Source organism: Trachurus japonicus, chromosome 17 (genome assembly GCF_045865225.1).
Source record: "Trachurus japonicus isolate A0001 chromosome 17, Traja_1.0".
NCBI lineage: Eukaryota > Metazoa > Chordata > Actinopteri > Carangiformes > Carangidae > Trachurus > Trachurus japonicus.
This window is the reverse complement of record NC_140923.1, coordinates 25033362-25044408: the sequence shown is the minus strand read 5'-3', so window position 1 is coordinate 25044408 and position 11047 is coordinate 25033362. Positions and strand designations below refer to the sequence as shown.

Sequence of the window (11047 nt, the reverse complement as noted above, 5' to 3'; positions counted from 1 at the left end):
AATTCCTCCTGGGCATGTCTCCAAGTTCATCAGCCTTTTTTTTTTCAGTTTGAAAAATAAAACAACTTTCACACCTCCCCAATGGTATAATTCAATAAACCCAATTATACCTCCTTTGTGTTTGCAGAATACATGTTAACTTATGCAGTGAGTGCATTGTGTGTTACTGGGAGACATTTGAATAATAAAAGATTAATCTATTGCTCATGCATGCAAGTTTTATGTTGTGTTTTCTCAGTTATCCATAGTGGCTCACCATATCTATTTTTTTCTTCTTTTTATTGCCTGTGTAAAGCATTATTTACCCCTGAGAGACAGCTAAGCAGATACTAACTGCAAATTTAATGAACTTCAGGGTGTGGAAACTTGCTTTGAAGACCAATCTGTACCCCCACACACACCTCATGATTTTTTAAAATATATATTTCTGTGGAATCCCACTTCCCCAAAGCAGCAGCTGGCCCAAGCTGGCTCGTCTCTGCGCTGACATCTCTGCTAGATACAAGTGACGTCGTCTTGGTCATATGACCGAGAGCCAATCAAAAAACAGGCAGCCATGCGGAAGCGTCGGAGCTGTATTTAAAGTTTGCTCGGGTCGGGAGAGTACCAGTCAGTAGGTCAGTGCTGCTGTGCTGCTAACTTTACTTTATCTGTGAGTATCAAAGTGAAGACCTGCCCCGCAGCTGAAGAACAAGATGAAGGGCCCTCTGCTGCTCATTCTGACTGTGTGGTTAAACTCTCAGTCCGGCGGCTGCTATGTCTCCTCTTTGTGTTCCTCCCCTCCGCTGCAGTGGTGCTCATCTCTGGACACAGCTATCCAGTGCGGGGTAAGTTACACTTCACGTCTTAACAATAGCATTTCGAGATATTACGTTTTTGAATGGCCAGCGGCGTCTGTTTCAGTCCCAGGACGCATCACACACCACATATATAGTTTCGGTTTACACTGTGACCACCGTTCTATATCATTGCGCTGGGCTGCAGGAAACCATGGCAACAGCAACATTGACAATGAACGCGATGTACACATCCGGTGCTGCCTGCAAGTTCATTATCTTAGCAAACTAACTCGCCGGTGAAACTTTGTGCACTGCTTTCTTCACAACACGATAATGGCCCATTGATAAGACAGCTTCCTCTCATTGAACACATTGTATTGTATTCAATGGCTAAACTTAAATGGGTCAGTGAGACCCAGTTGACTGTTTGCCATGTGGTGTTTCCCCCTGTTAGTTTCACAGGGAAGTGATACACTCGTATGTAACTTTGGACTGGATGCCCCAGGTTGTCAGCTAGCCAGACTCATTGAGGAAGCAGTTTAGTTTAGTTTTAATTTAGGATATAATTTCTCTCTCTTGTTTCCTCAGTGTCTACAGAGACAGTTAATAAACACAAATGGTCTCTATTCTGTATACTGGTATTTAAAGAAATGTGCAAAACCACACCCAGTCCAAGTAGCAGGGATCCTTATCTTGTTCATCTGTTTTGACTGTGCCGTTCATTTATATTGATGAATACCGTAAGCAAGTAAAAATGGTACCACTGATCTTAAGTGCTCAGGTATTGTGTCCAAATGGAGAATGCCCTGACCCTGCATACATTTTTTTTTCAACCTTTATTTAATCTCAAGAATCATTGAGAGCAAGCCCTCGTTTTCAATGATGTCGAGAGTACAAGACAGGCATTTACAACACAAAATACAAATAAGACAACAACAACACTGCACAAGTTAAAGAAAGAACACAGAAGACAGTTTGCATAGCTATACATCAGGGCAGGGTGAGCAAACTTTTTGACTCAGGGGCCGTGATGACTTCCAAAATTTGACGAATGGGCAAGTATCAGACGGATGGAGGCTGTTTGTATGAACTAATATAAATGACATGTAAAAGCCATTACCTAAAAGTAAAAGAAAATTTAGAATCAGTTTCAGTGGGAGCAGATTTATTGGTCACCCTTTCTTTTTTCCCGGTCAAACATGTGGAATGCAATTTGGTCCTCACAAAACTGTTCAACCTTAAAAGATTCAGTGGGCTCCACAGAGTTTTTCAGGCCTCACAAATATGGTAAAATAGGCTTCATATCACAGAGAGTGATTAAACATAAATGAACCTCCACATGTTTGCCTCCTTGTACAGGTTTTGAAGCAGTGCCTTGAGTCTAACTTCACCAGGTCCCATCAAAGAGCAGACCCAGTCCAGGTGGGACTTTACTATGAGAGTCTGTGCCCCGGCTGCAGAGAGTTTCTCGTTGAGATGCTCTTCCCCACCTGGCTCTTGCTGAGTGACATCATGACTGTTGATCTGGTGCCCTATGGAAATGCAAATGTAAGCAGTGACCTAAGAATTTCTCAAAACAATATTATGATGGTTAATTTACTTACAAAGAGGCACACGCAGTATAAGTTAATTCAATACAAGAAAATGGTATTGCATGGAAGAGGCGATAGATTATTACTGAGGATGGAATTTTTATTCTAACTTTGGCCGTAAGAAAGGGATGAACATACGAAGTGCATCATAATCTTATTACTAACTTATAAATCTGTTCAATGTACCCCACCCTCTAAACTTAACAGGAGAAACCTGATGGACAGAAATTCATTTTCGAGTGTCAGCATGGAGAACAGGAATGTCTGGGCAACATGATTGAGGTAAAGTTGCACAACTAATGCACAGAGAGAAAACTGCTGAATGAAAGTAGAACTACAGTTTGATAAAGGAAATACTTTTTTAAATCTCATGTGCATGTGTGTATGTTGACTGTTGACTATAATGAATTAACTGTATTGTTCATGTGTGTTGTGCCCTATTTCTTCAGACTTGTATAATGAACATGTCCAGGCTTGCCTTCCCAATCATCTTCTGTATGGAATCTTCATCAGATGTCATCAAGTCAGCCAAAAGTGTAAGGCGTCTGTGTGTGTGTGTGTTAACCTACAGATGAATAAAAAACAGAACTGAAGTTATTTCACTGCTGACATGTATGTGTTGATCTCCATTGTTGTTTGCAGTGTGTGGAACTCTACAGTCCTGAACTTGGCTGGGACAAAATCATGAGCTGTGTCAACGGGGATGCGGGAAATCAGTTGATGCACGAGAATGCCATGGCGACCAAGGCACTGAAACCTCCGCACCAATATGTGCCTTGGGTGACCATCAATGGGGTAAGGCTCCAGTGCATCCAGCAGCTCCTATGGTATTCTGCAGAAGAACCATGACCAGGAGAGAGCTAGACACGATCGCGTTGCAGATCTAAAGAGATGGAGTTCAAGCTTGTCCAGACTCGAGATACTTCCGCCTTTCCATCCTGAAGTCACTCTTCCATCTGTGACCCCATTCTGCCGCAATGCCAACACTTGATTATAAAATCAGTGATGTTACATTCATAGTGATGAAATGATGCTTAGATTTTTTCGACACTTGATCTGGTTCAAAGTCCCAGTCAGTAAGTGAAAGTAAAAGAGTTCTGTGACTGATGTGTGTGATGCTCCAGCTCGATGTTATTCCAAAGCTTAGTGTGAGAAATGCCACGCTCTCTCCAAAAAAGCAACCTGAGACCAAAAACACAACAATGAGTTGACACTGCTGTCGGCAACGGAAACTCTGAGCCTAACAAGTTTTCTTCAGCGCATCATGACGCTGGAGTCTGTAAACACGTAAGCGGTAAGAAGTGCACTGGCCCTTTGAAATAACGTAACATTTAAGCCATCACCTCACCTACCTTCACTGATCAATCAGGCTGTGGCAGAGCGACTGTGGATCTACGCTGCGACCACAGCGGGGGTCTCCTTTTTATCGCAGACGAGAGATTAAATAGTCCGCTCAGCCGCTTCTTGTGAAAAACGTATTATTTTAATGGTAAAAACAACATTAAAGTATTAATAATTGATTTAATATTTATTTATTTCGTAAGTGACCATGGTATAAGCCGGATAATGCCCTTGGTCGGGCATTATCCCTTACGTAATACACTTAAAGTTATGGTTGGTAATCATATTCAGAAACGCTTTTTGTTATACTGGGTGAAATGGTCCTTCTATCCTGAGAGTAGTCAATACATTATGTATTCAGAAAAAGGAACGGAAATAATCAGACCTCTGTGGCAGCTGCAGGACTGACAAAACTCTGACCAATCCATGCTTTTTGCTCCGAAAAGGAAAAACCAATCAGATGCCTTCATGTCTAGTTCTGCCTACGCCCAATCAAGCTGCTGTCTCTCTCCCTCTCTCCCTCCTCTCACATGCGCGATCAGAGTCTTCACCTACGTCCGCGGAAAGGTGAAGGCGTGGCTTCAGAGAACAGTCTGAGGAAAGGAGCTGGGACTTTTGACTTCTGTGTATTTTCAAAATGTGGCCTGCTGAAACCATTTTTCCAGAATCTCCAACCCTACTTTTAATTCACTTCATCTGAGTAGAAATAGAAACATATTTTTGACATTTATTCCCACCAATTGCATTTCATTTGTAATCACCTATTTGAGGGCTAATACGATTTTGCACTGTGGGAAAATCACAAGCAGCAGTCTTGGCACCAACGGCAGCTGCTGATTATAAGTGGCCTCAGAGTTCTTGGCTATGACATCATAATCCAGAAAACCCTTCATATCTTAAGACTCCCATGAATATCTGTCTCAGTGTATCTGCCAAAAGACACCGTCATGAAATCATACATGTTAGTCAAGTTTAAAGTTCAATCAAAGTTTACTTCTTTATGTTTATGCAAAATATTCTAAGCAACAGTTTTGTTGTGTTAAGCAACAATTCTGTTTGGCCCTGTTGTAAGCTTTTCATAGCAGTCACTGTTCCTCTTTGCCTCTGCAGTCTCTGTATGGCTCTGTTGGAGCCTGTATCCCCTATCATAATAAATAACACATACAGTTGTTGCAAGTTAATTGCCAACAATTTTTAACAGTGATGGTAGTGGCATTTTTTGAAACTTTAAAGAAAATGGCATGCCGATAACTGCAGACAACCACCCCTCCATTAAGCTCTGTTTTACTTATTCCAATGACTATCTTCATTTATACTGGTCTTTAGGTAATTAATTGTATTATTTTGCAGGAGCACACAGACGAATTGCAGGACAAAGCCATGGCCTCTCTCTACACTCTTGTGTGCAGCTTGTACAAGGTATCTGTCAAATACCATTCACTGAGTCTTATGTGTGTGTGGCGCTTTTGTTTCTTTAACATTTTCATTGTGTTTATTTTTCAACAAGCCATTTAATGTTGTTCCATGTGTCTTTTCAGGGCGCCAAGCCTCCAGCCTGTGGAGGGGGGCAGAGACGCTTCAAAAGCTACAGCTACGTGTGAAGTGAAGGAGCAGCGCCAAACTTTACTTTATACTTGTTCTGCTCCAGGTGTGGCCACTAAATAAGCAACACTGAGCAATGTCATGAAATATATTTTTTTTAAATCTGTGATTTTACAATGTTTCTATAAAGGGAAGAACTGATCACCACACTCTATAATTCAAAGAATATGAATACAATTTACTTTATGAAAAAAAAAGGTGTCATGACTGAAATCTTATCTAGTGAAACCATGAAACCACGACTGACTGGTCAGTGTTGTGCTATTAGTGCTCTCTGAAATGCAGTTTTCTGACAGTCCATTAGATGGCGCCATATGCCATGATCTCATCGTCACTCTGCGGTAACAAATCGAAGTCAGATTAAGAACTTGAAAAAACTTGTCATACTATATTTTGAAAAATGTGATTTCAACTCCATAACCCTGACATGCCATTCAAAAATAAAACTGCAAAAATACATTTCATTCTACATTACACACATTTTATCGGGCAAATCAGTGAACAAACTTTGGGCGGCTAAAGTCACATAAGTGATGAATGAATCACAACTGATGATAAACTTTGTTTTACATTTTATTCATGTGGGTGTGATAGTGCGAAGAGGCAGGGTCATCAGAGTTCACACCCCCTGGGAATCACAATGAATGTAAAACACTTGTTTCACATCCTTTAACAAAGAGGTAACTCCATAAATCCACTCAAAGTTGTTTTAATGGTGGAAAAAAAAACAAAAAAACATTAAATAGACAAAGTTTTTGGCATCAGCTTGACCAAAGCCAGAGCCGGTCTGGCCCAACCAGAAGGGCTGGATTCATGAGGTCCACTGATTCTACAGTCAGATAGACACACATGAATAATGGCCTGTCATGCAAGCAGCTCTACTGCCTCGGCCTCACTACTAGCTAACATCTGGTGACTCTGTCCCTTCCCAACAGACTAAATATTATATTTAAAAAAGAAAGAAAATAATATATATATACATATACTTTTATTATATACAAATACTGTATGTATTCATTGCATTTGGGTCTAATGAGCCTATGGAAAAAAGGCCACCTAAAAAGTTTTAAAAAGTTAAAATGCAAACTCATGGGGGCAAAGAAAGTTACCTGTTGATCAGTGAACTAATGACAGCTGAGGGTTTCTGAGGAGGCGGGGACATGCGTCTTTACTGAGTGACAGCCCAAGGAAGTATAAGTGCCACAGACTTCTTCATATCTGATCTTAAATGGGGTTCCTGTATCCTCCTCTGTGGCATTTCCTTCCCAGTTGTCTTGTTCCCATGATACAGTAACTTGACAGTATGAGGAGAAATAACTCATCAAAATTTTTCAACTTCACTGAGGTAAGAGCCATTAATGAACCTTTAAGGAGTGTTAAACGACAAAATGTGGATTACCATAGTCAGTTGTGGTTGTGTAGGTTATTTATTTTCTGACATCTTTTCAAAACTGGAAAAAGTTATCACTCTTATGATAGGAATGTCGTGTCACTCACACACACACTGTCTTGTCCTGTGCTTGATGTCATTGCTTGACAGTTGTGCAGAGGAGTAATGAAGCCCTAAGTGTTAAAATAAGCATTTTGTAAGGACAAGTATAGATTAACAGCAATATAATCATTCTTCTGTTATGATTATGAGTTAAACAAGCGAGGTTTGAAAGGTATTGAACAACCATTTAAAAGTTACAAACATAATTTACCAGTCATTTTGTGAGCGAGATGAAAATAGGAGGAAGTCGGTGTTTAATAGCGATTGAGGTTTGTGATACAGAACGTTAACACTGTTCTCCGTGTCCTGGTCACCGTGGACGGGAATGGTCAACAATAAAACCGGAGAGCACGCTGACAATTGTTTATATGGAAAGGTGGAACTCCCAAGCAGATGGAGAGATAAGGTCACGGGATAGTGGCAGAAAACAAGGACTCTTATCTGTTTTCCCTTTCGACACTGACGCTGAAAAGAGAGATGCCCTAAGAGCTAAATCCCAAACACTATCTCACTGTGAGAACCGTCTGTTGTGTTCAAGGTGATAGTGTGTGTGGGTCTCAGGACCTGAAATCAGATAAACCTTTCAAAAATAATGCCTGAGTGGGCTTTTTTCGAGGCTCGTCACATTTTCAGCAAAAGCACAAAAACGGCACTGTCTCAAATTTACCTTTAGATCTCAGCGATTTATTCTTTTCTTTCTTTTTTTTCATACTGTCTCTTTGCAAAGTTTCAGAAAAGGCCATGCTTGACCTTAGTTTAAGGAAACATGCCAGTGAAATCTAAGACAAACACACCGGTAGCTCTCTTTGGCTTTTCCTGCAATTTTGTTTCATGATGACGCAGATAGTCTATCTCAGCTGCACAGTAAGTGCAAAGTTATGTGGAAGAGGGTTAAGCTACACAGTTTATAGCATAGTATTTTGTTTCATTGTCAATGAGCTGTAATGTGTTGCGAAATGGCAATTAATGTCAGGAACAGTAGGTACTTCAGGTTCAAAAGTAAAATAAAGTCTTGTGGTAGAGAGTGACTGAGCTCTGTCTCTCTCTTCTAAAACTGTGAATGAGTGAAAACAGTTTGCTCACGCAGCTTTTCCATGAAAGAAGCCGTCTGTAACTTACTGTGGATCATCTACATTTCACATCTCTTCATGCCATCACAGTCTCCTCATTCTCTAGTTTCACAATTAGAAGCATCTGATCTAATAATGTAATCAAATTGTCCACATGAAATGACTGCTGTTTCCTTTCATTTCTCATATCCTGGTCTTTGTTTCTTCTCCTTCTCCTTCTCCTTCTCCTTCTCCTTCTCCTTCTCCTTCTCCTTCTCCTTCTCCTTCTCCTTCTCCTTCTCCTTCTCCTTCTCCTCCTGCCCTCCAGAGACAGTGGGACTGCTCGGAGCAGGCCTCCTCGGCTGACTGTCTGCAGGGCTCCGATATCAAATGTGCGGTGAAGAGGCTGTTCTCCGGCACGCTGCAGCTGCCCAGGCTGTCCTGCAGACCCTCCATGCAGGACAGACCAGAGGATGGCCCCCAGCGCGGCCCCTCGGCTTGGGGCATCAAACCCTCCCGGAGCCTGGGGACGCTGACCAGCTACATATGTCGAAGCCTGTGAGTCACTTGATTATTGTGTTGTTGGTGTACTGGTGGTGGGGCTCTTAAAGAAATATGTGGGTCTATTTAGGTTTAACAGCAAATTATTATGTTAAACAAAAAGTTTCCATTCTCACATGCAACATTTTTACTTTAAACATCAAACTGAGGCGTCTCTGAAAAGGAGTTTGTTTTTATCCAGCTCGGTTTGTTTTCAAGATTCAAGAAGACCACGCAGTTTTAACGTTTGCAGCACTTTCTTCCAGTTGCGTTTCCTGTGAAGAATTCAGCTGAACACGGTGATTTTTTTTTTAGTCCCTCGCTGCTTAATTTAGGTAGAAAAAGCTGATTTGCTTCTTGAGCATATGATCCGACAAAGTGTCCTGCTCAAGGCGTCGCTCTCCCCTCTGTCACACTGCTGAACAATTATAACTATAAAAGATCAAACAAACAAGGCTCTTATGATTGTTTCCATAACGACATTCCATCTCTCTATCCCGTATGTGAGCGTACGTATGTGTGTGTGTACTGCATTTTTGTTTTCTGTTTTTGGCATGCTGGGGGAATGTACACAGACCTGTTTGAATTCGTAACTTGTTGTTGTGTATGACAGAGGTGATCAGATAGGGCTGGTCTTCGGACAAAGACGCAGTTGTATCATAGATGGGGTTTTTTGTCCCTTTGCAGCCAACAAACCTTCAGCATTGTTTCTAATGACGAAAGCAGCACACATACTACATGGTGAAGCGAGACTGTAGTGATGCTGGTCATTTTGGAATAACATCGCTCGCATGAACAGTCTCACACTTTAAGATGTAACATACAATGCTGAAAAGTAGATACAGGGTAATTCATTTTAATACACTAAACCTATTGGTGAACTGTGTTTCACAATGTATTATACGGGCTAGTCAAAAATTTAATTATATTGTTTACCACTTCCTTATATGAATAATAAATGTTAGATTTGACTGGATTGCACAAAGACATTAATGCTTGTGAAAATCTATTTTTGAGTTAAAAATGTATGTGACAAGTTAAGGATTTTGCAATATACCAAATTTGATTCTAAATTGATAAACACAAGCCTCACTTTAAGCCAGAACAAGTGGTGTGTTTGCCTGGCATCGAATAACAAAAATGCACATCTGAAATTCATCTTGTCATTTGGACTGCTTGTGTCCACTCCACACCTCTCCAGTGGTAGAGTGCAGAACTAGTTTACTCAGGTCATTGTTCCAGATTGAAATATAAATTTTGCACCTGTGTTTATGTTGATATAGCGTTATTTCAAAAGCCGGTTTCACCAGTAAATAAATAGTGTAGTTAATTGTTGTCAGTGATAATCCATCTGTTATCATGAGTCATATTTAAACCTATGAATTAAAACTTTTATCTAAGCACAGCCCACTGTGTCTAAATCAAGTAAACTGCCATTCTGTTTCAGTGGAGGACATGAGGCAAATTGATACGACTTGACATTTGTCAAAATGCGACGGCAAATACACTGGAGTGCAGATCCATCACATTTACCGTAATGTGCTGTAAAAGCGTACAGATGAGACACTGGAAAATAGACTCATTCATTGTGATGATTAGACTATATTTATTCCATAAATGTTTATACAAGCAGGTATTAAGCAACACTGCCTCAGACATGGCTGCTATGATGTTGATGGACCTTAAAAGTCCTTAATTGTGTTCCTTGTCTGGGAAGAGGGCCATGTACTCTCCTGTTAACGAGTTGGTAGTGCAGTTTTGATGCAGTGCCAGAGAAGTTGTTTATGGAGTAGCATTCAAGACCACAGGTTGTTTAAACCGGACAGTGCCACATACTATGTGAGAGGGGAATCCAATCAGAAGTGAACTCAATCATTTTATTGTGATGTTGCTGATTTGATGCCATTATATGCCCATCTGTGTTAATATTAAACTCAGACTACCTTCATCTAAAGTGCAGTCTACAGTCAGTCATGCTTGTACAGATGAAAACAAGGCTGTCTGGCCTCCGCAGGACAAACACTTTGTCACCACCTCTGTTGGATTAGCTTCTAGTTTTCCTTCAGCTTTAGTCAGGATTAAGGATGTCACAATTACTTGTTTTCACAATTAATTGCGGTATTAAACGCAACATGTAATTGATCATAAAGATTCCTAAATACCGCCACTTTCCGAAAAAGATTATGTCGGAACCATATCGGCAGATGTGTGCCAAAGTAAAGGTAAATGCACAGATACTGGTCCATTTATCTAAAGTAACACTGAATTGGTAGGAATTTAAATGTTAGCTTATTATTTGTATTGTCAAAAAATGTTTAAATAAACTTAAACATTTTGTATAGATGACAATTAATGACTTCCCTGGGGGATTAATAACTGGTGTACAGTAATGTAATTATATTTTGACTATAATTGATTTTACACATTCATAGTGTTGTGAAATGTATTGATGCATAATAATCGTTATAATCATAACACCGTGATTATTTCTCTGACAATAATCGTACCAAGAAAATCTATAATCGTGACATCCCTAGTCAGGATACAGTTGATGAACTGCCTGATGACGTCTCCACCCAGGTACTGAGGAATAACCTCTGGCCCATAATGCTCGTGGATCACAGTAAAATTGGTGCAGTTATGCACATGATG

General features: G+C 40.3%; 2 protein-coding genes across 3 annotated transcripts in view; both read left to right on the top strand.

The window, feature by feature from the left end:
- Nucleotides 1–612: 612 nt before the first annotated feature.
- LOC146970669 (gamma-interferon-inducible lysosomal thiol reductase-like) lies at nucleotides 613–6029 on the top strand. Its single transcript, XM_085804194.1, has 7 exons — nucleotides 613–827; nucleotides 2139–2327; nucleotides 2579–2653; nucleotides 2821–2907; nucleotides 3014–3166; nucleotides 5063–5131; nucleotides 5251–6029. The coding sequence occupies exons 1-7, from the start codon at nucleotides 696–698 to the stop codon at nucleotides 5311–5313; spliced, it is 768 nt and encodes a 255-aa protein (XP_085660320.1). The 5' UTR covers nucleotides 613–695; the 3' UTR covers nucleotides 5314–6029.
- Nucleotides 6030–6426: 397 nt separating this feature from the next.
- pde4ca (phosphodiesterase 4C, cAMP-specific a) overlaps nucleotides 6427–11047 on the top strand; it is a 52941-nt gene continuing 48320 nt past the window's right edge. The window contains exons 1-2 of one of the 2 annotated variants that reach the window (XM_085804179.1): nucleotides 6427–6659; nucleotides 8184–8413. In XM_085804179.1, coding sequence (XP_085660305.1) covers nucleotides 6618–6659; nucleotides 8184–8413 — 272 coding nt within the window. In that variant the 5' untranslated portion in view covers nucleotides 6427–6617. The remainder of the gene's footprint in view (nucleotides 6660–8183; nucleotides 8414–11047) is intronic. The other variant, XM_085804181.1, reaches the window with a different exon arrangement.

Bases quoted from the DNA above. Each gene is read 5' to 3' on its own strand.
- LOC146970669 (XM_085804194.1), top strand. From the start codon at position 696: ATGAAGGGCCCTCTGCTGCTCATTCTGACTGTGTGGTTAAACTCTCAG. The intron at 828-2,138 runs GTAAGTTACACT...CTCCTTGTACAG, and splicing joins ACACAGCTATCCAGTGCGGG to GTTTTGAAGCAGTGCCTTGA. The intron at 5,132-5,250 runs GTATCTGTCAAA...GTGTCTTTTCAG, and splicing joins TTGTGTGCAGCTTGTACAAG to GGCGCCAAGCCTCCAGCCTG.